At 55.6% G+C, this 27,507-nt stretch overlaps 2 protein-coding genes across 2 annotated transcripts; one reads left to right on the top strand and one right to left on the bottom strand.

The window, feature by feature from the left end:
- Positions 1–1,049: 1,049 nt before the first annotated feature.
- Positions 1,050–20,159, top strand: CNNM1 (cyclin and CBS domain divalent metal cation transport mediator 1). Its single transcript, XM_068397443.1, has 12 exons — positions 1,050–2,574; positions 12,651–12,794; positions 13,373–13,513; positions 13,798–13,967; positions 14,161–14,260; positions 14,439–14,486; positions 17,571–17,633; positions 18,660–18,808; positions 19,008–19,185; positions 19,465–19,578; positions 19,676–19,792; positions 20,080–20,159. Exons 1-12 carry the CDS (start codon positions 1,050–1,052, stop codon positions 20,157–20,159), a joined length of 2,829 nt encoding a protein of 942 aa, XP_068253544.1.
- Positions 20,160–23,028: 2,869 nt separating this feature from the next.
- GOT1 (glutamic-oxaloacetic transaminase 1) lies at positions 23,029–27,387 on the bottom strand. The gene is made up of 9 exons (XM_068399383.1): positions 27,174–27,387; positions 26,656–26,837; positions 25,948–26,071; positions 25,585–25,697; positions 25,285–25,389; positions 24,560–24,710; positions 24,259–24,424; positions 23,987–24,129; positions 23,029–23,715 (listed from the first exon to the last, which is right to left on the bottom strand). The coding sequence occupies exons 1-9, from the start codon at positions 27,286–27,288 to the stop codon at positions 23,576–23,578; spliced, it is 1,239 nt and encodes a 412-aa protein (XP_068255484.1). The 5' UTR covers positions 27,289–27,387; the 3' UTR covers positions 23,029–23,575.
- Between the last annotated feature and the right edge of the window lie 120 nt (positions 27,388–27,507).

The following is a 27,507-nucleotide window of genomic DNA, read 5'->3' as shown; positions in this document are numbered from 1 at the left end:
TGAGTGAACAATCAGAATTTTTAGAGCACTTCCTTTTCCTCCGTGACATTTCTTGAGTAGCTGCCTGCTTTGCCACTAGTGAGCCTGTCACAGTTGTAAGCAACTGACTCGTCTCCAGTTCCTCAGCATCGTTTCAGGGTTGTCGTGGATGTTGGTCCAGGAAGACCCTAAAGTTTCAACAGTCCTTAAGTGCCTTCTTCAGTGCATCCTTCTGAAGCTGACAAACCCCTTTTGTGTATCACATTCCCCATCAGGTCTAGACATGAGAATAAATGTTAGTTACAGTGTGATACATTTGTTTCCTAGCAAGACTGCAAACGTAACGACTATCTGCCCCCCATTAAAAAAAAAAAATCCCTGCCACGGGAAGAAGAGAGATAAATTTGAACTGAAAAGCTAAAGAGTTGGGCCTTGGCAGATAACAGAGGGAGGCTGACTGCAAATCCCAGCTCTAGAGACTGCTGGCAGAAGCCTTTCAGCAAACCCCGACTGCACAGTGCAGGGGGGAGGCGCAGCCCCCCGCAAGCAGTCCACGGCCGGCCCTCGCAGCACACCCGGGATGAAACCGGGAGCGAGTGCGGGTGGCTGAGGCAGGGCTCGCTGCTCGGGGCCCGCAGCCTTCTCTAGCTGCCGGCGGTGGCGGCGGCCCCGTACCCCCGGGGATGGGCTCCCGGGCAGCCCCGTAACCCCGGGGAGGAGCTACCGGGCAGCCCTGTAACCCTGGGGATGGGCTGCCGGGCAGCCCCGCCAGCGTCGCACCAGACGTGGGGAGAGCGAGTGGTGCCGCCCGCTGTGGGGATGCTCCCGCGTGGGCCGTGCGGGGCGGGAGGGCGAACCTCCCCTCCGTTCCCCGCGTAGGCACCCCGGCAGCCCCGCTCCGCCGGCCCCTCCCGCCGGGGCGCCGCGGGCCGGCTCCCGGTCGCACGTGGGGCGGTGGCTGCCCGCCTCCCGGCCCACGTGTGCCGCCGCGCCGTGCCGTGCCGTGCCGTGCCGGCTCCCCGCTGCAGTCCCGGTGCGGCGGGCGGGCGCTGCGGTGCCGGAGCAGCGGCATGGCGGCGGCGGCGGCCCCGGGGCGTTGCGGCAGTGGCGGCGGCTGGGGCCGGAGCCGGGGCGCCGTGCTGCTGCTCTTCTTCTCGCTGTCGCCGCGGCCGCCGGCCGGGGCCGCCTGGCTGCTGGGGCTGCGGCCAGAGGACACGGCGCCGGGCCGGGTGTCGCTGGAGGGCGGCGCGGTGCAGGCGGCGGAGGGCAGCCGCTTCCTCCTGCGCGTCTACTTCCAGCCGCCGCCCGAGGGCAACGGCAGCCGCGGGCCGGCGGGGGAGCGGGAGCCGCGGCTGGTCTTCATCGAGGAGACGGCTCCGGCCCCGGCGGCGGGGGGCAAGGCGGCGCGGGGCCCGGCGGAGCGGTGCCGGGAGCGCAGCGCCTGGGCCTCGGACGTGGAGGTGGTGGGGCCGCTGCGCTCGGGCGGGGCGGCGGGCTCGGCGCTGGCCGAGGTGCGGGTGCGGGAGCCGCGCAAGGGCGAGGCGCCGGCGGGGCCGGGCGGGCGGCTCTTCTCGTTGTGCGCCTGGGACGGGCGGGCCTGGGCGCACCACGGCGCGGCGGGCGGCTTCCTGCTGCGGGTCCGGCCGGCCGCCCCGCCGCTGGGCGCCTGGCTGCTGCCGCTGCCCGAGGCGGGCTGGCTGCGGGCGCTGGGCGCCCTGCTGCTGCTGGGGCTGTCGGCGCTGTTCAGCGGGCTGCGCCTCTCGCTGCTCTCGCTGGACCCGCTGGAGCTCCGCGTCCTGCGCAACAGCGGCTCGGCCGCCGAACGGGAGCAGGCGCGGCGGGTGCAGGCGGTGCGCGGCGGCGGCGGCACCTACCTACTGTGCACGCTGCTGCTGGGGCAGGCCGGGGCCAACGCGGCGCTGGCCGGCTGGCTCTGCGCCTCGCTGCCCGGCGGCGGGGCGGTGGCGGCGGCGGGCGGGCCGCGGGGAGCGCCCTGGCTGCCGGTGCTGCTGTGCGCCGCCGCCGTCTTCCTGGGCGGCGAGGTGCTGCCTTACTCCGTCTGCTCGCGGCACGGGCTGGCCATCGCCTCCCGCACCTTGTGCCTCACCCGGCTGCTGATGCTGGCCGCCTTCCCCCTCTGCTACCCGCTCAGCCGGCTGCTGGACTGGGCGCTGAGGCAGGAGCTCAGCGTCTTCTCCACGCGGGAGCGGCTGCTGGAGACGCTGCGCGCCGCCGGCCCCCACGGCGACCTGGTGCGGGAGGAGTTGGCCATGGTGCAGGGTGCGCTGGAGCTGCGCACCAAGGTGGTGGAGGACGTGCTGACGCCGCTGGAAGACTGCTTCATGCTCCGCGCCGATGCCATGCTGGACTTCGCCACCGTCTCCGAGATCCTCCGCTCCGGCTACACTCGCATCCCCGTCTACGAGGGTGGTCGGCGTGACAACATTGTTGACCTGCTCTTCGTCAAGGACCTGGCCTTCGTCGACCCTGATGACTGCACCCCCTTGCAGACTGTCACCCGCTTCTACCGCCGCCCGCTCCACTGCGTCTTCAACGACACACGCCTCGACACACTGCTTGAGGAGTTCAAGAAGGGTGAGGCCGCCGGGCCGCCACCCCCTGAGCTCCCCCTGCGCCCCCTCTGCACCCCCAAAGGTTCCTTGGTGAGCAGCCGCCCGCGGCCCACCCCACATGGCCTCCTGGCAGGACCCGGCAGGTACCGGGGATGCTGGGGAAAATTGGGCCCTGCATGCGCTGGTGTGGCGGTAACCCTGGTGTCACCTGGTGGAACAGACCCTGGGTGAATCGAGGGCCTGCAATGCTGGTTGTGCCTGTGATGTTATGGAGACTGTAAGAGCCTTTGGCCTCAGAGGTTGGTGGCTCAGTGGGTGAGACTCTCCCAGGGGCCTGATGTCTCTGCAAGGGCCTGGCAGCATGGGCACGGTGCCTACCTCACACCCCTGCCCCAGCAAGGCAGCGTTTGCCGCTCTGTTCTGCATGGAGGAGTTTATGGCAGTAGATCGCATCTCGTTACTTAGCTCTCGCGTTTTCAGCTTAGCAGTGAGAAGCAGGTCTAGAAAGTGTTTCTGTGCAAGTGGTTTAAAGGAAGAAAAAAGCCTAAACCCTTAGAAAGAGTTGTGCTTTTTTTTGCAGCTGTGGCAGTATTTGTAATGCAGCAGCTGCCAGCAGCCCCAGAGATGCTGAGAGCAGTATTTCATTAACCATACCCAGAGAATACACACAGCGTGTTTTTTTTCTCCCCACTGGGAACTGCGTTTTGCTGCGTGTTACTCGGTATGTCATACCGTGGTGAGTGAGTCTTTAAGAAATGGCTGCAGCGTGACATCCTGCATTATGTAATGCGGGAGGATAGCACTTGGCTCTGGGGCTGCCTGGGGCTGCTCTGCCGCAAGCAGAGCTGATCATGTGAGAAAGGCCAACCTGGTCCATCCCAGACACAGAGAAAACCTCTCTGTGAGTCATCTCTGTGCTTGTTTTTAGAGCTGGGAGGATGGCAGGGTAGGATGTTTCTTGCGCGCCAGGAAAGCGATCATCAGATACATGCAGGTCAGCATCCTCTCTGGAGATGCACAGCTGTGTCCCCACCGCCTCCCAGGATCAGAGGGAGAGGAGTTCTGTGTGGCACACACCACCTACCCTCTCTGCCCCTCAGCACGACTGGAGACTCCCAACTTGGTGCAAATCAGCAAATTCCTGTTTTTTATACTGAGACTGTTAGCCAAGGCAGTAAGATTGCTCTCTGGGTTCAACCTTGATGAGCTGCAGTAGTTCCACCCCACCATGCCTCTTCTAACATAACCAGTTGTCTCGCCTCTTCCTAATTCCTTATATGTTTTGCAGTTCGTTCTTAACTGTGACTTCCTGCATGATACTATGACGTTACTGAAGTTCACCTGAGGTCTCTGCTACCTCTCCCTTGTCTAGAGAGTGAGGTGTTATCAAAGATGTCATGTGGCTTTGGCACAGTCCTCCTTGGTCAGCCTCCCCTGCACTTTATGTGATTTACTTTGATGTATTCAACTACTCCCCCCTTCAAATTTGTTCTACAGCCTGGTACTCTGCGGATCAATAGATCTATAGAAATGGACTCGTGGTTCCTGAACTCACTGCCCTTTGCTTGTCCTCTCTGCCCTGCTTAAGCAGAGATGTTTTCTGTGTGTCGCTCCCTGAGCTGACAGGTACGTTAACAAGCCTTGCTACCTGCTCTGTGCTTTCACATGCTAGTCCTCATCTCAAATGAAGATTATCCAGCCTTCTTCAGCTTTGCTCCATTTAACTCTTAGCATTTTGCTTCAGGCTCTTCCTCCCTTAGATCTGTTTGCTGTCATGGCCTTCTGGGGCATTTTGCTACAGCCCCTGTGTAGAGCTCTCCCTAAAACTTATTTCTGTTCCCACCTCATTTCTCCCTGTGTTTTTTAAATTACATGGCTGAAAAGCCTTGCTTTTGGTCTTAGTATTTAACTCAGCTTGGTGTTCAGCGATTCCAGCTCTTTCCCCAAACGTTCTTCTCTGCATGTGTTGCTCTTCTCTTCCGATTCATCTTTCCCCTACTTGTAGGCATGTGGTCACCCCCAGAACCCTTTGTGTAGATGGCCACCCTCCATCCCAGCCCTGAACCCCTCCTAAACTCTCTTTTCCCAGTTCCAAACACAGGTTCCCGTGCCAGCTCCCGCACTGCGACAGACGTTTGCTCCCACCTGCCTTCAGTCCCATCCACTGCCGTTTCATCCCCATTCACTTGACTATTTAATTTCTAAAATAAAGATTTCCTGTTTGTAATTAAGAATCTTCATCACTGTCTCCTTTTCTGCGTCCATTTGAATTACGCTGAAGGATCTTGTTTGATCCAATCAAGATTGCTTTCCATGGCTGGGTCTTCTGTGACACCTCTACTAATTAGAGAGTAGGCTGATTGCTTGTTGGTTCATCGAGTGCTTAATGAAGGCATTCATCACTTCGCACATCCAAGGTGCCTGCAGGACAGCAAATGCTTCCACTGATAAGGCCCAGGCTCTTTCTAGGAAATTAAAGTCTCCAGTAAGGATGGACATTGACAACCACCTCCAGGTCCTTCAGTCCCTGACAAACCTCTAGAGAAACCTTGCCAGCTTTCTTTTCCTTCCCCTATAATTAACTCAAACAGCTTTTCTGTCCTTTATTTCTTTTGTTATTACCCATAACATTTTAAATCTGTCTTTGCTGGATAGCAATGTATACTTCTGATCTGTTTTACTAATGATTAATGTTCTGCCACATCCACTATACCCGTAATGTCATTTTTCTGCATAATGTATAAGTAACACAATTTCACTGCCAGAGCTCCTTGCCATAGTACACAAACATTTGTTCATTCTTACTGAAAATGTCAGGGGATGATTAAATACAGCACTTCCCCTTTTCTGCCTCTCCTCCTACTCACTGGTATCATACTGTATTGTTCTTGTTTACCTAATGCATTTATTTTCTCTCATTGTGCTATCCTAGCTGTGAAGATGATCGGCTTTTTTTCCTCTCCAGCCTTTTATAGCAGGGTTTGAAGGGAAGTTTTCCTCTGTTGGTTTCTAGGTATGCTCACACCTAACCTCGTTTGACCTCAGTTCTATTAAGATGCATCGATGTTTGCCTTAAATTTAATCCATAGGTGAGTTGTAAATCCCCTCTCCCCCAGCAGGACCCTGTGTAGATGGGATTACCCTCGACGGACCTGGGGAAGGGCACTTCTTTAGCGTCAGTTTGCCAAAACATTTAAATCATATGAAAATAATAGCATACACTTCAGTAGCACGTAGGGAGCTAAGGCCCAGTGTTGTTACAGCACCCGAGAGCAGCTGTGAGCTCCTGGCTGACAAAACCTGGCCCCTGCCCCATCACAGCAGAACTGGTCAAATGCTTCACATCTGCTTCTCACAAGCCGGCTGCTGGCATCATCTGATGTCTCTTTTGGCACTAATTCCTGGAGAAAGATGGTTAGATTTGGGGTGCTAATGGGAACTGGGAAAAACCCAGAGAAGGCTGCAAACAGCAGCAGAGAGTTGGGGGTGGCCTGCAAGTGGATAGCTTGGACTTCAACCGACAGCCTGAAAGAGGAGGGCAGCTGCTAAAACTGTATTGAAAAACAACATTACAGCAGCGTCAGGCAGGTCCAGCTGAAGGCAGGAATTGCTTGTGCTAGAGGATGGTTTTGACTTGATTTCCTCATCAAAACTCAGTGAAATGAACTCAAATAATGAAGCCTGGACACCCAGTTTGCCATCTTTTCAGGCAAGCTAGACAAGGTCATTACAGAAGGCATGCATAGTTGTGCAGCATTTACATAGAAGTGCTAAGTGGAGGACACTATGGAAAATCTGTGTCCTTTCTTCTCTAGAAATATGAAAATGCACACCAGTATAACTTTGCCACCTGCAGCCTGAAATAAGCTGAAACTACTGAAGGAGCGAAAAAATTTGGAGACAATTTCTTGGCAATTTCTATTGGTGCATCTCAGAGTACCTGGCTTTATTCTAAGCTCCCAGGAGGAATTGTCTAATACACCAGAGAAATAACTGTACCATATTTAGCAAGCTAAAGCAATGTAGAGGGGCAGATGAGGTCCCAGTAGGATAAACTTCACCTTGGAAATATGGAGCTAGGAGGAGAGGTTTATGCATTCATTCAGTGTGAAATGCTGTGGGTGATGCAGTCTGTTTCTCCTTCATCCCTAAGATAACCAAAGCAATGCATGTTGCAGCTTCAGTCCTGTGATGCAACTCCTCGTGGGGAGCTCTTCCATGAGGTCCACCGCCTTGTTCTGTAGGTGCCTTTGGGAAGTCATAGTCTTATCCCATTGCTCAAGTCATTTATGGATTTTGTTGACAAGTTTTTTGGCAGGTCCGTATACAGCAATGGCACCTTTCAGCAAATAACCCTCCTCTGTCAGAGAAACAGTGGAAATTTGCTCTTATGTTCATTCTCCTGCAGCAGGGCAGAGTCTGAGACGCAACTCAAATTAGCGTTCTGTGGTTTGGCGTCTTTTGAAAGTTACTAAAAGTAAATTCTCCAAAAACAAACTTCCTGGCTTAGCAGGGAAAACAGCCTGTCCTGCAGAGGACAGTTCTGCCCTGGGGTCTGTCTTTGCTTTTCAAAATACTCTACAGCTTCTGTTAGGCTTCTACAAACTGAACGTAGCTGGAGAAGGTGCTTACACTTGCCAGGAACTGGGGTCAGTACAATTTCACCTGCTTTTCTTAATGGCTGCCTTCTGAGCCTGCAGTCATTGCAAGCACAAAGCATGGCTTGAAATTTAAACCAGCCTTCAAGAGATTTCTGCAAGTGTGATAGCCACCATTTTGGGCATCTCAATGGGCTGAAGCAATGACCTCTGTAGCCAGATGTATGGGTTAAGGAGCCGGTTGTTATCCAGGAGCTATCCTGTACACGTGCCCTGAAGGGTGATTGCCAGGCAGAGAGTGGGTGAGGTACAGATACACAAAAGATGTTTTCAGTTACTCATGCAGCAGCTCTGCCTGAGATGTTACTTTGCTTTCCCCCCAAACCTGTGTTAAACCTTACTGTGCAAACCCTGGGCTGCTTTACCCCACCCCAGCAAGCCCAAGAGCAAGCCTGCTCCAGGGGGTTGTTCAGCAAAGCAAGAGGGGAGCCGTGTCCTCAGGGGAGAGGGCACACAGCTGGCCATCTCCCTCTTGGGAGCTGTCAAAGGCACCTTCAGACTGAGCTGTGGGAAAGAATCAAGTAGCCTATGCTACAGACACCAATAAAAACAGTTTTGCAACAGCTTTTTGGAAGCATTTGGTTTTTAGCTTGAGAAAGCCTCAGCATCCTTGTAGGCTTCCTTAGGCTCCAAGTAATATGCAAGGGGACCCACCATTTGTGGGCAGGCAGGGTCATACCCAGGAGGTCAGAGCCCTGTTGTACAACAGATGGAAGATGAGACTCCATATCCCCTTGAATCTCCCCCTTACCCTCCTGATCTGTTTTGCCAACAGTAATACATCAGCTATTCCAAATACTCCATCTTTCCCCCACTTTTCCTTAGGATTAGGAAAAGCACCAAAGCAGAGTATGAGAAAGGCTTTTGTACTCTGCTAGAGACAGATGTAAACAGATGAAGTTCTCATCTCTGTGGAAGGTCTGGATTAGATTAGGATTTACGGTTTTCCCTTCGCATAGCTCCGATTCCCCGTAGAGCTGGGTACCCCTGCAGCCCTCGTGGTTATTTCCCCATGTTTAGATAGATGTGTATTGCCTCTAGGTGCAACTCCTTAGGCATGTGGTTTCACCCTTGGTGCAGGGTCGTGGTAACACAAGAGCCCACTCACACACATGTATCTAGTTCAAGAAGTTCAAGTCAGGGTCCCCAGTTACTTCAGATCCAGGTCTGCAAGGGGGCACGGAGGTGCTGGCAGCCCCCTGGCCCAGAGAAGTGCTCTGATGAAAAGCACACAGGGAAGACAGATTTCAGTTACATCATGGTTGTTTCACAAATCAACCTTATTTACCGATTAATCTTTTTTTTTTGCCTTCCATCTTGTAGCTGTAAATGGTTCATGCTTGTGCCTGTACCTTTGATCTCCTACTAACAGCTTTAGATCTTACTGTAAGATTCATGAAAATTAATTTCATGCTTAGAATGCTCATCTCATGGAACGAGAGACAAGGCTAAAGCATCTTTAACATTCCTCTGGCAGAGCACCTAATAAAAAAAAATTATAAGGAAGTAGTCTGGGCTATATTTGCAGCCAAAAGCACTTTCTTTCCCACAGATAAAGGCTTTTCCATGTGTTCAGACCCTGTTCTCCCATCGGGGAGGACACTTTGAGGTGGCTCTATGCGCCCAAGGTCATTTAGGTACCTATGAAAAACAAGGCTCCTAAAAATGGGCATAAAAGCTTTAGCTATCTGTTCAGATGCTTGCTCCTTCCGGAAGCTTTCAGCTGTTTATATTAGCTCTGTAATTTAGCATTTTGAGGCGTTAACTTTCCACTGAAGCTGTTGTTTGAAAAGAGCAGATTTCATGTAGCTCATAAAGAATTTAGTACAGTTGTATCCCATGCTGAGCAGACACTTAATCACCTATAGGCTTCCTGTGCGAGAGCAGTCCTGTGGAGGCCAGTGGAGCCATTCGCACAAGTGAAGTTAATTGCCCATTTGTTCTAGCTTTTGCCAAACCAAGGCTTTGATTCTCAAGTGTTTCACTGTGCTTTCCTGCATCGGCAATAGCCCTGTAAAATTCACATGTGACAGCTTGCTAGCGGGGAAGCAGCTCACCCTTATAATTCATTTCATTTGAGCTATCAAGCAACGGTTACGATAGCACGGTTTTTGGAACCAGTTTTACAGATCTTAAAGCTGGTTTAGATCAAGCTTGGGGTTTTGTTTAAGTGATTTATATCTCTCTCTATTGTACTCCCACTGAGGCAGACCTGCAGGGTAACAGCTGGAGAAGAGAATGTGACACCTCTGATGTCCCCAGGTCTATCCCTCTGCCACCCTCCCTTGGACATTGCTTCCACCTCATAAGATCACCCAACTTCTGCCCTCATACCTGCTCCAAAAGCCACTGCTTTTCCTCTGTGCAAGTGTAGCGGCTCCTAGGGCTGGGAAAGGGGGTACAGCCAAGCTTGGCAGCATCCCCAGCCCATGCGGGAACAAACCACGACCATACAACCAGGGCACCTGCAAACCCCCCCCTACCCCCAGCTGCCAAATTTATAAGGTCTGTTAAGAAGGTGATGGGAGGAGACGCAGGACCCAGACGGGTCAGGGAGGCAGGACTTTGCAAATAATCGCATGTGCCTCAGGAGGGAAGTCATGGTAAGTCAGCCCTTTCCCAGTGGGGGCCAGCTGGGAGCAGCAATCATTTGCACCAGCTCTGGGGAGGGCTGGGAGCAAGTTTTGGGGAAGGTTGTGATATGGGTATCAGCTGGCCAGGCAGGGGCTAGGATCAGCTCACTCGATGTGGGCCAGGAGCAACCACATGAACTGCAACAATTTTCCCTCACTGGGTACCTGCTCTGTCTCTAATGTGGGTATTAGCCCCGAAACCTAAACCTGGGCGTTTATAGCGTGGCTACAAGTGTTTATTTTCTGTGAAAATAAAGAACTCTTGAGCACTCTAACAGCTCTCCTGGCTCTGCCCTCAGCACAGTGAAACCTTGGGTCTCCTCCCAGGCTGACGGTGCTGGGTTATTTCTAAATAATCTCATTTGCCGCTACGTGAACATGGAGCTGGAATCACGTTTCTCTGAGGCTGCTCTAGGGTAAATTACAGTGTCAATGTAGGTGTTTAGCCAAAAAAAGAATTGCCTCCATTACTCTCTGACTGCCTTTAAGTAGCACCTAAGCTTTTTGTAAGGGCTTGGTGGTTTTGGGTTGCATGTAAATGTCATTAACAACAAGCTTTCAGCCAAAAGAAATAACTTCTCCCCTCTCCTCGCTCACCCAAGGACTTGTAGGAGACCAGATGGCCCCAGTGTTTGGGAGCGGGGTTTGGCAAAGGAGACATTTTTGAAAGTTGGACTTTGCTAAGATGAAACGTAGCTGTTGCTGCTGTCTTGCAGCCAACTCCGCTGCTCTTTTCTTTTTAAGTCTCAAGTCGTGTTGCTTTATTACCCACTGAACAGACAAGATGCACAAACCTGTGTATGAAGGGAGTGAAATAGCCCGGTCCAAAGAACATGCTGAATTTTCAATGCCCCGAGGCTTTTGATTTGATTTTTTAAAGTGCGTCTCAGTGCTACTTGCTGCAATGTTATGCTCTCGTTTCTAATTCTGTAGGCGTGGGAGGCAGTGAGCTGCTCTCTGAAATCTTGCACTAAAAGCTTGGTATGAGGAGGAGGGAATTTATACTGTGGAAAATGCCCAAGCTTTGCTGTGAGAAATGTATAGCGCTGATCTTCAGCTGAGAAATATCATTTGCTTGTCTCAGTTCCAGGGCAGGGTTATTTGAAGGTCGCATAGTCCCCAGCAAGACATGTTTGGTGGGACTGCAGGGATGCCCTGGATGTGCTCGTCCCTGTCCCACTGCAGGGATGAGCCAGAAGGCACCAGCGGGCGAGGAGGGAGCTGTGCAGCAGGCAGGAGCCCAGCCCTGTTGCATCTTTATGCATAAATACTGTTCACATCCCCTCGCCCAGAGCAGCAGGCAAGTTTGTTGGGTAGTCTTTGTGGGAAAAGCAGATGCAGAGGCAGACTCATAGCAGAAGGAACATGCCCCCCTTTTGGGTGGCCGTTGCTGCTCAAGGAGCTCAGCTCTGAGCACAGCAGGAAAATAAGGTGTTTGCAGCTTTCCGGAGTTCCCTGCAGTGCCCACGGTACAGTTGGGTTTGTGCAGGCATTGCAAAAGGAGACCCCAGGGGTGCAGAGCAAACAGAGGGAGGGGAATTTGTTGGCTGTGGTGCCAATGAAAGACATTTTTAACATTTTAAGTAAAAATAGAGGTTCAGAACCTGAGTGTGCTGCTCAACAGCGTAGGAGCCACAGGGCCAGTGAGAAAAACAGTGCTGTTCGTTGGCAGGTCCAAGAATACATTGGAGCTAGAAACCCAGAAGTTGTTTGTGGCTTGGAAGTTGGGTTCTGGTCAAGCTGCTGAGCAGGAACATAAATCAGAGCAGACAGTAAAGGAAGGGAGAAGTTGAAGAAGTCAAAACAGCTTGCAGAGAGCTGGACATGCAAAAGCAAATAGCAATGTTTCAAGTATGTCAAAAGCAAGAAGCCTGAAAATGTGTCAGCAGAGCTGCCAGCTTACTGGGGACAAGTGAGGAAGCTGAGACTGTGATTGAGAAACGCTGCAACTTCTGAGCAGGAGTCACCATCATTGCAGCCAAAGGAAGGTCCTGGTCCCAGCCTGCTTGTTTAAGGTAACAGAGAGGAGGTGCTCTCAGGGGCAGGGCGTGGAGAAGATGTTCAGGTGCAAGCCGATGGCTTGAAAAGTGTTCAGCCTCCACATCCAGATGGTTCACACAAGAGTTCTGCAGGAGCTGGGCTGAAAGCTGCAAACACATACATGCATTTCTGCATTAAAACCAGCTGCTGTTCTGAGGAGCTGGAGGCTTTGCCTGTGTTTTAAGAAAAACTTTAGGATCAGTCCAGACGGTGATGGATAGAAAGATGTGGGGGAGCTGTTCCTGGCAATTTGATAGGAAAGATAATTAACAACAGAATGAGAAAACATCAGGAGGATGAGGGAAATCAGCAGAGCCCAAGGACATGCTCACATTTCTGTGTTGGAGGACGCTGTCTCATTGCTCTGTTAGAGTCGCTCGTGCCAATGAAGCTGAGGGTAAGCAAGAAGCAGCTGGTGTAATATACACTTCAGTTCTGCACAAGAGGCTGTCAAAGAGCTAAATGGAGTGACACGCAGCAGATTGCCTGGGTAAAGAAAGCAAGCAGCCCCAAAAAAGAGCCAGGCAGAGTTCTGTGGCACGTGAAAATCAGCCTGGAGAGCAGCAGCCCTGTTAGGCTGGACTGTGTGTCCAGCCCTTCTCCTTGGGTTAGTGCAGTTGGGGTGGGTTTGGGTGATAGTGGCTGCTTCTGAGGTTTTGCTGTGGTCTGTGCCTCTCACCGAGCCCCATCTGCCTGCCAGCCCGCCGTGCTGGGGACCCCTCTCACCAGGGGTGGGGTCTTACTGCTGCTCTGCTCTCCCCCTGCAGGAAAGTCCCACCTGGCCATCGTGCAGAGGGTGAACAACGAAGGGGAAGGAGACCCATTCTACGAGGTGATGGGCATTGTCACCCTGGAGGATGTCATTGAGGAGATCATCAAGTCTGAGATCCTGGATGAGACGGATCTGTACAGTTAGTGTCCCAGAGCAGCTACTGCTGTTGCAGGACCCAGGGTGGGAGCCCGCACAGACAGACAGGCATGTGGGTAGGAAACAGGCCAGAGCAAATCGTGGTCCTTCCCCAGAGCAATTCACAGTCATGGTGGGAAAGACAAGAATGATGGATAGATGCTGGTGAGATGTCAGGGAGTCTTGAATGCTCAAGATAGAGAAGCACCAGCGTCAGCAGCCAGTGGATGGGCAGGGCCTGACCCAGGGACATGTGTGTTCGGTGTGAAATGCCCATGGGTGGTTCCCAAGCTCCTTTCCAGCTCTGGGTGATGCATCCAGCCAGGGCAACCCAGGACTTGTTCCTGAGAAAGAAGCGTGTTTCACCACCCTGCCTCCTCCTCAGGGAGCTGCTCCCAAGGCTGTGATGCACAGCACATTCTGTGCACCTTGCTGCTCTGGCTGCTGCTCCACAGCAGCCCTGCCATAGCCTGCAGCAAGACCTGCCTCTCTCCATATGTGTGCATGTGGTATGGGGCTCTGCAGCTGCAGTGGCTTTGTGGCTGCTGCAAACAGGTGACCGCTCTGCTCTCTGCCCTGCAGCAGACAATCGGAAGAAGGAGCGGGTGCCCCACCGGGGACGCAAGCCCCAGGACTTCTCCATCTTCAGGCTGTCAGACAGCGAGATGAAGGTGAAGATCTCCCCGCAGCTCCTCCTGGCTACGCATCGGTTCATGGCAACAGGTACCTTGGCCCTTGTGCAAGCCCTGCATCTCCCTGCAGCAGCACCAGCCCCACAGGGCATCCCTGAGCCGTTCCTTGGTCGGGCTTCCGCCAAACAAGCAGTTTCTGCTGCTGGGGCCCCCACCCTGGGCATCCCGCTGCTCCACCATCGTGGGTTTGTGTTTGGCTCCCCTCCACACAGTGGGGTGCTGAGGCTGCGGGAAGGGGGGCCATGCAGCTCAGAGGACGAGGGTTTCCCGGCAGCCCCGGCCCCACTGAGCAAGCGTGTGTTACCTCCCCTCTAGAAGTGGAGCCCTTCAAGTCCCCCTACCTCTCCGAGAAGATCCTGTTGCGGCTCCTGAAACACCCCAACGTCATCCAGGAGCTCAAGTACAACCGAAAGAACAAGAAGGCAGTGGAGCATTACCTCTACCAGCGCAACCGCCCCGTCGACTACTTCGTCCTCATCCTGCAGGTGCCTGGGGCAGTGGCAAGTGCAGGGTGGCAGGGGGTAGCCCATCTCTCTTTGCCACCTTGCTCTGGGATGCTTCTGCCAGCAGAGATGCTCATCTTCTCGTACGGGGCGGTGAGGGTCCCTGCAGCCCTGGGTGGGTCGGTGGCCAGGAGCATGGGTTGCCTGTCTGAGTGGGTTTTCCTTCTCCTTCCAGGGAAAAGTGGAGGTGGAGGTTGGCAAGGAAGGGCTGCGGTTTGAGAACGGGGCTTTCACCTACTACGGCATCCCTGCTATCATGGCTGTCGTCTCCTCAGGTAAGGGCTCTGTGGGCTCCGTCCAGCCCTATCTTCACTTTGACAGCCTCCACGGGGGCTGAGCTGGCTGGTGGCCAGGGGAATGGGCTGGCTCTGGGGTGGGGTAGCCCCGCTGCAGGGCACGGGACAGGTGGGAGCCCTTCCTCTGCGATTCATACACCTCCAACTGTCATTTCAGATAATGACGTGCGGAAAGTGGGCAGCCTGGCTGGATCCTCCTTCCTGTGTAAGTATTTTGGGACAGGCTGAGGCTCTAAAACCTCTCCTCTGCGGCACCATCCGGCTGGAGGAGGGATGGGTTTGCACCCCACAAAGAGCAGCTCAGGCTCTGTGCCCAAGTCACCCCCTTCTAAAAAGCTCAGTGGAGAAACAATGTGCTGAGGGGCTGATGCAGCAAAGTCCCGCAGAGGGACTTTGAGATCCCTTTGAGATCCCTTTGAGGTCCCTTTGAGGTCCCTTTGAGGTTTCAGCTATGCGCTGGGTCCCTGCAGGTGCTGGGATCCACTGCAAGGGGCACTGCCCAAGGGCAGCAGCGTGTCCACACGGATGGGAGCAGTAAACCCTGCAACTTTGGGCACGGTGCATCTAGGTCTCAGTTTAACATCTCTGGACTCATTTGCATTCCCGAGGCTCGGAGCATGAGCTGAATGTGGGTCCCACGCCGGGGGGAGCCCGGGGCTGCTCAGGAATTGCAGAGATGGGTCAAGCTCAACCTGTGAGCTGTTCGCCTGTGGTGGTTTGGGAAATTACATGAGTTAAAAGTAGATGCCCCAGCCCTGGTAAATTCCCTGCCTGCAAAGCTGATGGGTTAAGGAGCAGATCCCCTGCTTGCGGGAGTTAAGAGGGAGCTCTGATTAGGGGAGACTGTGAGCCCAACCCTTCTTTGCTGATCACCCCTGCAAACATTTACTCCCTGGAGGCTTGGGAGCAGGCAGAGGTGCCGCCCACCCCCAGTCCAGAACATCCCTCATCCCAGACCCCAGATGTTGCAGTCAGATCTGCAGCACTGACAGTAAGCCAAGGATGCTCTGGGTGCCTAATCAAAACAAGAACCCACTAAGTTCAACCTTTAGGGAGGTGTAGGGAGGAATGTCATTTGAGAGAACAGGGGGAGTCCCTTAGGGCAGGTGACTGTCACTCCCGTGGGTCCCAGTCTGTGTGCAGCTCTAGGGTTCACCTATTTCTTGCTGCTTGCTCTGCTTCCATTCGGAAGGGTGGCTCATGGACTGCTGGATTAACCCCTCAGTGCACATTCCTGCTCCCCGGTGTGTCCACAGCACACTCGGTTTGGACAGAGGAAATCAATGAAGCGGCTGATTTCCTTTGGGATGTTGCTGCATGTCCCGATGCCCCTGTGCCCTCGGTGAGTGTCCCCAGGGCCCCAGCAGGGCTCAGGCAGTGAGTGCTGCCCACGGGCCACAGGACAGGCAGGGCACGAGCCACAGTGGGAACCGTGTTGGTGCAGCCACGCGTGTCCGCAGAGCCGCCTGCCGGGATGCTGCCGCTCAGGGCTCCGTTGCTCCCCGTGCTCGCGTGTGACGCTGTGTCACAAGGTGTTTTCTGCCATCCAGCCACCCCTGCCTGCCGTGGGGGGTGTGTGTGTTGTGTGTGCGGTGCAGGACCCCTGGCCAGCGAGGAGGCAGGCTGGGAGGCAGAGGTCATGGGGCATCTCCCTCCCTTGTTGGGGTGGCATCCTCCTTCCTCCTTGAAGCAAAGCCCAGCAGAAATGAGTGTGAGTAGCGTGTTACAGCGGAGAATTCAGACGTTAACCCTTGAGCATTTAACAATTTGTTATTAATTAACTGTTGTTTTGCAACTTTTTTATCGCCAGGCGATCTTTGGTATTAGCGGCCAGGGTGCAGGGGTGCAGCGGCAGAGACCCGGCACGGCCAGGAGGGTCATGCGGTGTGAGGAGGCAGTGAGCGCTAGTGGTTATCAACCAGTCCTTTGCTCCCGGCTGGATAAGGTTGTTCTGGGCAGCACTTCATGCTGGTGCCTTTGCTTGGACTTTTATTTGCAGAAGGTTTCAATCCAGGGGAGGATATGTAACAGGAGTTACTGGGGGAGGAGCGGGAGATCGTAAGGAGGTGGCTGCAGGGCAAATTTCCTGGGGGTTTTACCTTTGAAGCAATTTAAAAACATTAATCACGTAGGTAGCAGACGTTTCCTAGAGTGTTGCGGCCATGCTGCGGGCACAGTGGTGTAAGGGAGGGCAGCGTGCCCCGGGGAAGGAGGGCTGGCAGCTGGGGGAAGCATGGCCATGGCTGGAGGAGAGGGCTGGCAGCCAGCGGGCTCGCGTCTCCCACTGCTGTCAAGCTGGGTGCTGACAGTGGCAAGAGCGAAGGTGAGGCCCGGGGAGGTGTTAACGAGTGCATTGCTCATGCTGTGTTGGTCTCTCCGTGCTCCCCCATGGAGCCCTGCACCCCTGTGGCATGGCCCAGGGATGCTGTGGAGGGCAGCAGGGCAGCTCCCCGCAGGCAGCAAGTCACAGGGACGGGAACGCCTGCCCTTGAAATCATCACTGCTGCTGTAACCCGTGGCAATAGAGCATGGAAAGTGAATGGCCTGTGATTCATCCTCTATGTGGCAATGGGTCAGGCAGCCCTGGATGCAGGGCCCTTGCTTCTTGTGGTTCCTGAATGGAGCAGCCCCCAGTGGGTGGCTCTTCTCGGCATCGCCCCAAGTCTGTTGAGACCCGGGGCCTTGCAGGGAGCTGCAGGCAGCCCTGCACGAATGCAGCTGCGGGGCTGTGTGGAGACAGGGGCTGTCGCAGAGCACATTCCCTCTCTGCCACCTGCCTGCACACACAGAAGCATCCCAGATGCCACGCACAGTGACTTGGTTCAGCTCCCGCCCACCTCTGAGGTGGCACAAGCTGACCACAAAGTCCCCTCTCCTGGCAGCAGCTGGCAAAGGGCTGGAGCAGGGTGCTGGCCCTCAGCCGGCAGGAGGAAGGTGCTTTCTGCCCACACCATGGCTGTAGGGAGATGTGTGGCTGTGCCGACAGGCCTGGCAGGAGTTGGTCCCCCCCTAGCCTCACCTCCTCTTACCTCATCACAGAGCAGCCTGTTTCAAGTCTGTGTCCCTGCCAGTGTCCCTGTCCCCGGGGCTGGCGAGTGCCTCCCTGGAGCAGAAGCAGGAGGGTGTAAGAGGGGTGGGAAGGGGTGCTGGAGGCACTGGTGGGAGCCCATCCCGAGCTGCTGGCACATGATTCTTTTTCTCATTCTTCCTCTTGGTCTGTCCCCCACCCTCACCTCCGTCCCTCACCTTCCCCCGTCCTCTCCTTCCTTCCCTCTCCCTCTCTCTGCAGTGCCTGTCTCAGTGTCCCGTACCTTCGCCTTCAGCAGAGGGGACTCCCTGGCTGGCTCTCCAGGTAACAGGGCATGGCTTTGGGCAGGGACCTCCGCATGTACCAGGCTCTTTCCAGCTCCCTGTGCGCCAAGCCCCCTCCAGTCCATGTGCCAGGCAGCACTGGGAGAGGAGCACCCACAGCACCCCACACCGGGCAGCCCCTGGCTGGTTGGAGCACGGGTGGCAGACTGGGGACAGCAGCCCTGCTGCAGCCTCCCCAGTATGACGCAAATCCCAGGAATACTGGGATGGGGACAAGGGGGAGCCATGGACGGCTTGGGCTTTCTTTGGTGTGCAGTTTCTGTAATTTTCTGCACTCAGTGCTTGGGTTTTCTTGCTATTTGCTGCTTCTGATGACGGTTACCTGCAGCCCTGCATGCACGCTGCCCTGCTTCCCTTGCTTTCTGGCAATCTGGGTAATAGAAGGGTGTTTTAGCAGCAGTCTTTAGAGCAGCTGACTTTAGAGTCAGCAAGATGTTGACGTCACCCGTGCAAGGAACAAGCTGCCTTTGTTCCTTAATAAATCACTGACCAGACAAAATCCATCACGCCGCGTGTCAGAGGCCATCATCAGTCAACGTGAGTGATGGGCCAGCTTGCCATGGCAGCCTCTGCTCCTGTTCTGTCGGAGTCGGGGTGGACAGGAGCGTGCCCTCGAAGCAGGTTAAGTAAACCCCCGCGGGCTGCCAGCTGCAACCAGGAGAATTTGTGCCAAATGCCATGCAGAAGGGCTGCATTAGCAGGAGAGCTGTCAGTCCGTCAGTGTGACAGGCAGGCAGCAGCCCTACCCTCTGCTGCCAGTGCCTGGTCAGATGCCTGCCTGCCCGGTCCCTTTGGTGTGCACAGGGCTGGCACGGCACAGTCTCCACCGCCAGCGTGCACCAAGGAGGACCCCACCGCTGGTCCCCCGTAGGGCCCCTGACAGCCCCGGTGTCCATGGGGCACAGCCGCCAGAGGTGACCGGTCCACCCTGGCCCCGCGCTGGCACTGGGGCCCCAAGCGGCACCACAAGTAAGAGTGAGTGCCTCTCTGCTGTCCCCTCTGGCAGTGAACAGGTCACCGTCACGGTGCAGCGAGTCACCCAACCGGGAGCAAAACGACTATGGTGGCAGCACCACGCAGCTCCACAGCAGCAGCAACAACATCTACACACCCGACTACTCCGTGCACATCCTCTGCGACGTGCAGTTTGTCAAGGTATGGGCTGGGCTGGCAGGGACTGTCCCACCCTGGCCACCCCTGCCCAGGCACCCTCTTGTCCTGGGAGCCTGGTGGGTGCCCAGTGGGTGCTGGGGGGTCTTGCACTCCTGCTGAGGGTTAGGTTCCACCAAGTCCCCGGGAGGTCCCGGTGTGGCTCGGTGCCCGCTGAGCTGGGCATGCTTCTCTGTGTGCCCAGGTCACCCGGCAGCAGTATCACAATGCGCTGGTGGCCAGCCGTATGGACAGCTCGCCCCAGTCCCCTGACATGGAGGCCTTCGACAGGGATTCAACCAAGGCCTCGACTGCACGAGGAACCCCACAGACACCCAAGGAAGATGCCACCACCCTCCTGAATGAGAGGAACAGCGCCATGTGTGAGTCACCCAGCAGCATCCCTTCCCTGCCACTGGCCAACGCTGCGAGAGATGCAGTTGCACGTGGCCTGGGGCACGTGGGCATTTGCACGCACATGCGTGTCAACACTGTTCTGCACCTGCACATGCGCACAGGTGCAAGTGTGCAGGCATGTAAATGCTGTAAATGTTCCCCACATGCTCGTGCTCCCTGGGGGGTCCCTGGCACTGGGACCTGTGTCCTGCCCCAGGGCACAGTGCCTGCCCACCATGCCACCATGGTGCCCTGTCTCCCTGCAGGCAGCCGCTCGGAGGGGCTGCGCAGTCCCAGCGAGTCGGTGTTCCTGCGCATGGAGGGCATCCCCTTCATCCAGGAGGAGCTGGCTGACAACGAGGACAACAGCAAGCGGCAGAGTGAGTCTGTCTGGGGGCGGGGGGACACACACAGGTCTCTGGGGGTGGCAAGGACTGCAGTGCCCTGGGGTGCTGCAGTCAGGCTGGGCTTTTGCAGACAGTGAGTGCTGCAGCACCATCCTGGAGGCAGAGCCCCCGGGCAGAGAAGCTGGGACCAGCTCATCGCCAAGCAGCTCCGAGGAGACGCTGGGCAGAAGGCTGCTGAGATCCCTCAGTGAGTGACTGACCCGGGGAGGGAGTACCCGGGGGAGAGCTCTACCCTGGCACCCTGCTGCTTGGGTCAGCTCCACCCCAGCCCCGTCCTGGGGATGCCCTGCAAGGGGCTGGCGTGGAGCAGGGGGGCAGCCCAGTTCCCCGGGGGCACCCCAGCAGCAGGCAAAGCTGCACGTAGGGCTAGCTCCGGCAGAGCCAGCTGCCTGGTCCTGGCCCGACCCCACGCACCCCCTACCCTGAGCACCCTTGGTGCCCAGCACCCAGCCCTAGGCACCCTTGCTGCTGCAGGTGGGCGCAAGCAGCGGCCGTCACCAGAGGGTGAGAAGATGCCAGAGGAGAGCTCCAATCTCGCCCCATTAATCACCTGAGCAGCAGCGTGGCCGGAGCACAATGCTGGAGGCCCATGCGGACTGGAGGTAGGAACCTGCCCCTTAGTGCAATATTCCTTCTCCAGCAAATTGGAGGTTGCTCAATTTTAATAGCATAAAATCAAGTTTCAAGCAGCAAAGCCAGACGATGTGGTCTGGAGCCCATGCAGGCACGCATGTTGCTGGGGGCTGGAGCAGGGTCAAGGGATGCTACAACAGACTCCAACCATCCTTGGGGCAGGAATGGATGTTGGAGACAGAGTGAGACCCTAACTTGTGTTTTCACAGCTAGAAATGTGTGTCTGCACCAGTATCCCTGCCTGGCTAGGAAAGGTGCTGCAGGCTTGAGCAGCAGCAGGTCAGGGAAGGCAAGCTCTGGCTGCCTGCACCAGGCTGCGCTTGTGTCTTCCAGGTCTGCAGCATGGGGGGTCTCCTGCCATGAGGCTCATCTTCAACAGCAGCAGGCCTCCACTTGCTCGCTGCCTGCCTGCCCACTCGTGCCGCCCCTCCCTGCAGGACTTGCACAGAGCCCCATCCCCAGGTGAGAAAGGATATGAACCACCCAGGCGGCCTGGACCAGATAGCTGGAGTCCAAGGGCCATTGGCCAGCTGCTCCCTGCAGCACGTGGTCTCAAGGAAGAGGTGGAAAAAGGAAAGGTGAAGTGTCTGGCACGGCATCCCTGCGAGCAGAGCAGGGAGGGGCGGCCCCACCCAGAACTGCCCTTAGCATCCGTTTACCATCGCCATCCTAGCGAGGCCCAGAGCCCCTCGGTGCTGGGTGCTGCACAGACGTGGTCTCCGCGATGAGGAGAATGTGCTGTTTGGGGGGTGCCATACGCAGCTCAGGGCCCCAGCACACGTTTGTGCCGTCCCTAGTGCCACGCACACACACAGCGCCTTGCGCACACGGACCATCGACACAGCCTGGCTCTCCCCGCCCCCCTGCTAGGCACAGGGCAGGGAGCCCAGCCCACCGCCGAGCGCAGCCCCCCTCCCTGGGGGGAGCCGCTCCACGCTGCGTTGAACCATCTTCCTCTCTGTGCACGGCTGCCTGCGCGAGGGAGGCTCGTGCCGAGCCTGCGGGTTGGTACAGACCAGTCAGTAGTTTTTGTAGAGGCTGAACGCAACGGGGATATTAACATTAAAAGTGATTTCTCCTGAGCAATGCCCTGTCTGTGTTAATGGGTATAGGGGAAGACGTGCTAACCTCTCCCACCAGGCTAGGCTGCCTTCATACCCACGGCCAGAGGTGGCTGGAGTAACAGGGCTCAGCATCCCTGAAGGGAGCAGGTAGAGGACCAGGTCAGCAAGTGTTTCCCAATTTCTCCCTGTGAACCTGGCCTTTCCGTCACTTGTGCTGCCAGGAAAGTGCTGAGAGTTACACCATAGCAGCGCAGACAAGGACTGGGGAAGAACAGACATTAATATCATGCTGTTGCAAACACAATAGTGGGATACACGTGCTGGAGTACAGCCTGACAGATAACAACAGAAATCTCATAGTCCACCAATGCTGATAAAACTTCAGCTGGAATAACTGCATTCCTGTCTGGGCACTGCCCTTCTAAGGAAAAACACAGCGACTGAAAGGAGGCCAGAGGAAAGCAAGGGCTGGAAAACAACCTGCCCCAAAGGCTGAAGGAAACAGGGTCACTTGATCTTAACTAGTGAAGAATGTGAAGGGGAGAGAGGAAGTTTTCAAATACATAAAAAGCTGTTGCAAAGAGGAAAGGAATAATCTGTTCTCGGTTGCCATGGTAAATGGGATAATGGGTAATGAGCTTGCACTACAGAAAGGGAGAAATTTAGGTCACACGTTAGGAAAAACAAGGCTGGTAAGGCTAGCAAAGCACTGGTACAGATCACATGTGGGGTGGGACAGGCTCCACACCTAGAGGTCTATAAGAGCAGAAGTGTAGGCAGATGTCAGAAATAACAAAGTTATTTCCTTCAACTTCTGAGATCACCCCTAGAAGTCATCCTGGAACCACTACCCCATCATCCCAGCTGTGGATGGACACCAAAAGGAGAAAAAGCTCCCCACCAGCACAGAAGAAAGGCTGCCTCTGGCTCACTCCCTTATGCGACAGGAACACTAATCTGAAAAGGACAAATAAAGGACCCTATGCACTGTCTCTACAAACACAGCAATGGAACAAGGCACCTTTCTTGCCTTCACTAAACTGCAGCACAAGCAAAATCCATGAGGGCAGCAGTGACTATCACTAACTGACCCAAGGAAAAGGGCTGTTCCCTTCCTTCACCAAGATCTTGGCAGGAGGCTGCTCTATCAAGGTGGTAATATCGGCTCACAAATAGATCTTCAAACAGTAACTGCAGAGAGCAGAAGCAGATGGTCCCAGCTCTTTTTCAGTGCCAGAAACACAGGCTGTTGCTGTCAGGCCCTGCTGAAACCAGGGGGAGTATGTGGTGGTTCACCAGGGGCCTGCTGTGAAGGAGGAACAGGAAAGATCCGCTTTTTGACACATTAGCAGCAGGCCAGGAGCTCTGGGCCAGGACAGGATGGCCAGACGGGTGGGTAACACACAACCATCCAGAAAGAAAGCACATACAGACACAGGATGGGCTGGACAGCACAGGGCAGGGGCGCAGAAAGAGTAACACAAGATGGACATGGGAGGAACTTGTCAGCTTAATGTAGGGTCACAGGGAGCTCTCAACTACACTCTCCCACTGGGACTGTACCCCATTAATGGCAACCATGATCATCAGAGATGCAACACACCACGAGGGAGAAAGGGAAAGCCTTGAAACAAAGACCCAGTGGACAAACCATGATGCTGAGGCTTAAACCTCAGCCTGGAAAGAGGCTAGCACAGCCCGAAGGCACAACATCACAGGGCAAGGGTAGTGTTCAGAGATGGAGGTTTAATTTTCTGTCAGCAACACAAAGAAGCAATTATCACAATTACAAATGTTTGCTCGCATAAGGCTCAGAACCGAGTAGGGGAAAGCCAACAGCAGCTTTGCTCCTCCCCAAAATACTACCGAGTGACATTAGCTCACAAGCCGTACGAGATCCCAACCAACTGGGCTGTTACCCCACAGCGCATTGCACTGGCACCAGACTTCGCCTACATCAAACTGATCAGTTACATGGAGTCGATTCAGGTGTGCTAAAGATGCAGCTCTAAGTGCCTGAAGAACAGGCTGCTGTCAAGTCAAACAAGAGCCAAGGCAGCTCATGCTGCCCCCACCCTCCTGGGGGTACTGGCTTACCATATTGCAAGGGGTACTTCAAAAAGGTCAAAAGACGATTATCCCTGATTGAGCTACTGCTCCCATCTTTATTAAACCCCAAGAGGTGTGGGACAAGGCAAGCCATGAGCAGGGAAAGACATGGACTACACACTACAGCTTTGGTGACTTCATGTAAGTTTGGTTGTTCATGTGCTTCATTGGATTTTTGTGACGGCTTCATGGATGGACTTGGCCACATAGTCCAGGTTCTTGGTAGTCAGGCCACACATGTTGATGCGCCCACTAGCCATCAGGTAGATGTGTTTTTCCTTGATCATGTACTCCACTTGCTTAGCTGGGGAAACAATTGGACATCAGGTCAGAATAGTGATCCCACAGCTCAGAAAAGCCCAAAGAACCAGTCAGGGCTGCTTGAATCCTTCACAACAAGCAGAGAACTTTGAACACTGGCCACTAAAATGCTGTCTGATGCTTCATCCCTGCCTAGCCACAGAGCACTCCAGTGACGTCCCTGAGAGATTCCTGCCTGGACTGCTTCAGCCCCATTCACCCCCAGTAAAACTGTCCTCATCCAATTCTCCCTTCACCAGCCACTTGGTACTTACGGTTCAGCCCTGTGAAGCTAAACATGCCGATCTGCTCTGTGATGTGGTTCCAGGTGCCTGGGGTCCCAAGGGACTCCAGGCGAGACCGGAGCTCTGACCGCATCAGCAAGACCCGATCTGCCATTGTCTTCACATTGTCCTTCCTGCAGCAGGCAAGGAAGCAGAGCGTGAAGACAGACACATGTCTGGTTCAAGGCCATCTGGCCAAGCCAGGCACTCAGGGAGACAGCTTCCCCCCGCTTCCCTCTCCCATCGGCCCTGGCAACACGTACCACTCGGCAAAGAGCTGCGGGGAAGAAAGCGTAGTTGCCACAATGCGCGCTCCCTGGGAGGGAGGGTTGGACCAAGTGGTGCGGACAATCTTCTCCATCTGGGAAAGCACACGCTGCACGTTGTCTGCATCCTTCCCCACCACAGTTAGGTTCCCCACACGTTCATCTGCGGACAAGCCAAGAGATGTGAGCCAGTGGTCCCAGATATCATGGCAAAGCAGAGCTCTCCCCACCCCCCAGCATGCCAGCCCCGTCTGCCTGGGTACGATGCTACTGGGCCAGCTTACTGCCAGACACTCACTGTAGAGCCCAAAGTTCTTGGAAAACGACTGTGCACAGAAGAGCTCAAAGCCCTCGGAGACAAAGTATCGCACAGCCCAGGCATCCTTGTCCAGGCTGCCAGAGGCAAAACCTTGGTACGCCGAGTCGAAGAACGGAAACAGGAACCGGCGCTGCAAGGAGGAACAGTGTTAGAGGAAACCCCTTCCCCACGACCTTCACTTTATCCCCTGCTGTCCCCATAAGAGGGAAAAATGACCGTTGAGCTTCCAGGTGAATACAAAGGAAACATGGTCTGGCAACATCAGACTGGGAAATTTTCTTTCTACTGGGATAAAAGAATAGGAAGACTAAAGTGGTCAATAAAAGGTCAAATGCAGGAGAAAACTGCATTTGAGGACACAGGAACAAGAGATGCACCACCTTATAGCCTGTTATCCAGAACCTGTGAAAAGCACGTGCCCATGGATAATCTTTCCAGCATGAGACACCTCACTGCAGCCCAGGCCACAGAGTTTGAAGGCAAGAACTTGGAGGCATGAGCAGAACTGGGATGCTTCTATCCTCTGAGCACAGACAACCAGCACCCTGTCAGCCTTTCCCTTCAACACCTGCCCTGCAGGACTCTTCCAGCTCCTGCCACATCTCATGCCATTCCCTACAGCCCATTTTGGATGCAAGTGCTCTGGCTCGCTCAAGAGCTATCTGTCCCCTCAGCACTGCTTTAGCCTCAGCAGCAGCCCATACCTTCATAACAGCAGCAATCTGTTTCCACTGGTCGGGAGTAGGGTCTGTGCCCGTTGGGTTGTGCGCACAGGCATGGAGGATGAAAATGGAGAACTCTGGGGCTTTCTGAGGAGAGAGCAGGTCTTGGTCACACACATGGACAAGACTGGGCACCCACAGCAGAGGGAGAGGCCCCGTGCCGCTCTGGGCACCATCAGTCTCTTTCACAGAGATCCACTTCCAGGCACAGCATGCGAGAGCCCAGCCAGCTGCTGACAGCACAGCACCAAGTTCAGCCCATCCCATGCCAGTTTTACTCACCTCCATGTCACCCAGCAGTCCCTGGAGATCCAGACCCCTCTTGGCAGCATCCCAGTAGTGGTAGGTTCTAATATCTTTAAAGCCAGCATCCACAAACACAGAGTTGTGGTTCTCTGAGGAAAGAAACCACTTTTCAGAAAAGCAGGCCCCACTTCCAGCAAGCCACCTTCTCCAGTCCCAGTACCTCCCTACGTGTCACCAAAATACACAACGGAGACAGATACGCAATGGAGACACTTGCACTCCCTTTACCCACAAGAGGAAAGGCCCTCTCTCACTGCCCAGGCTCCTGATGTTCCTCCCTCACCCACTGACCCACAGGGCTCCCTGCAAGGAGGCAGCAGCACTAACGACAGCACTTACCCCAGGACGGAGTGGAGATGTAGACCGGGGTTGCCGTGTTGTTGTTTCCATTGTACCACCGCCTCAGAAACTCCGCGCCAATACGCAGAGCGCCCGTCCCGCCCAAGGACTGAACACTTCCAATCTGCAACAGAGAGAGTTGCCAGCAGGGTCCACCCAGGTCAACCCAGATATCTGTGCACAGAGAACAGAGGCGCTTGCAAGAGCAAGACAGGATCCCAGACATGCTCCCTGGGGTCACCCCAGCCAGGACACCATCCCCTTCCAGTGGTCTTCAATCTCCTTCAGCACTCAGGCCCATCATGATGCCTTCTACAGTTATAAATAGACTCTGGTTATTCCTGTTACTTTTTGGCACAGAGCAGATTCCCAGCTAGTAGTTTATTTGAGGAAAGGTGGTCTATTATCTGACTGCAGTTTCGCGTGGGGCAACCATTAAAAGAGGGAGGAAAAACCAAATTCCAATCACAGCCCACGTTTGGTCTTTCCCAAAAACTACAACTACTTGCACAAACAGCTTCAAGTACACAGGCTGATCAAATAACCTACAACTAGTAAAGATCACGTCAGAGAAAATCTACAAATCCTGCCAAAATGCAGTTACTCCGCACACTTGTGCTCTTCCGCTTGCCCTGCTGCACAGACACCCCGGGGGATCCCAGCAGCCCTCCGAGCAAGGTGCAGTCTTGCTCCCTGTCCACCACCTACCCGGTTCTCCTTGATGGCAGGGCTGTCGTCACCCAGGGCGATCCGGGAAGCGTTGGCCCGGAACTCGGGCAGGCCCAGGATGGGCAGGTACTCGTGGTTCAGGCTCTTGTCGTTGGCGATCATCTGCTCCACCTTCTTCACCACCGGCAGGACCCATGGCTGCCCCTCGTCCGTGCGGTAGGCTGCCAGGAAAGGGACAGCCGTCCTTTCCACACCAGGGGGGACGCTGGGCCTCCCGGCCCCCGGAGGGGCCTGCCCGGGACACCGACACCCGAGGACAGGGGGCCGGCCAGCGCGGGGCCGCCCCCACGACCTTGACGCCCGCCAGTGACCCGCTGCCCGCCCCCCCCCCTCCCCGCGCCCGGCCGGGCGCTCGCCGCGGCCCGGTGACCTTTCAGGCCTGGGTCCCGCTGCTGCCGCTCAAGCGCTCTAGCAGGCGCCAGGTCCGCCGCGGGGGCACCGGCAGGCCCGCCCCACGGAGAGGGGCCCCGCCGGGCCGGGGGAGGCCGCGCACTCACCGCCCACGCCCAGGTTGACCTTCCGCGAGTCGCCGTCCTCCCGGAAGTCCGCCGTGAGCTTGAAGACGGCGACAGGCGGGGCGCGGGGGACGGCGGTGAAGATGGAGGAGGCCATGGCGGCGCGGCCCCCTGCCCTGCGCTGCGCTGCGCTCCGCTCCGTTACGGGCGCCGCGCGGCGCCTGGAGGAGACGCTCACCTTCACCGGCGGGGCGGGGCCGCCGCCCGCCAATCAGCGGGCCGCCGGCCGCCCCGCCCCCGCCGTCAGCCAGCGGCGGCGCTTGCAGCCCCCCGGGCGGCGCGCGAGCAGCCAATCGCAGCGGGGCCGTGATCGCCG

This window comes from Nyctibius grandis, chromosome 4 (assembly GCF_013368605.1).
Source record: "Nyctibius grandis isolate bNycGra1 chromosome 4, bNycGra1.pri, whole genome shotgun sequence".
Taxonomy (NCBI): Eukaryota; Metazoa; Chordata; class Aves; order Nyctibiiformes; family Nyctibiidae; genus Nyctibius; species Nyctibius grandis.
The sequence above is the reverse complement of the archived record's forward strand: the minus strand, read 5'-3'. Positions and strand labels throughout refer to the sequence as shown.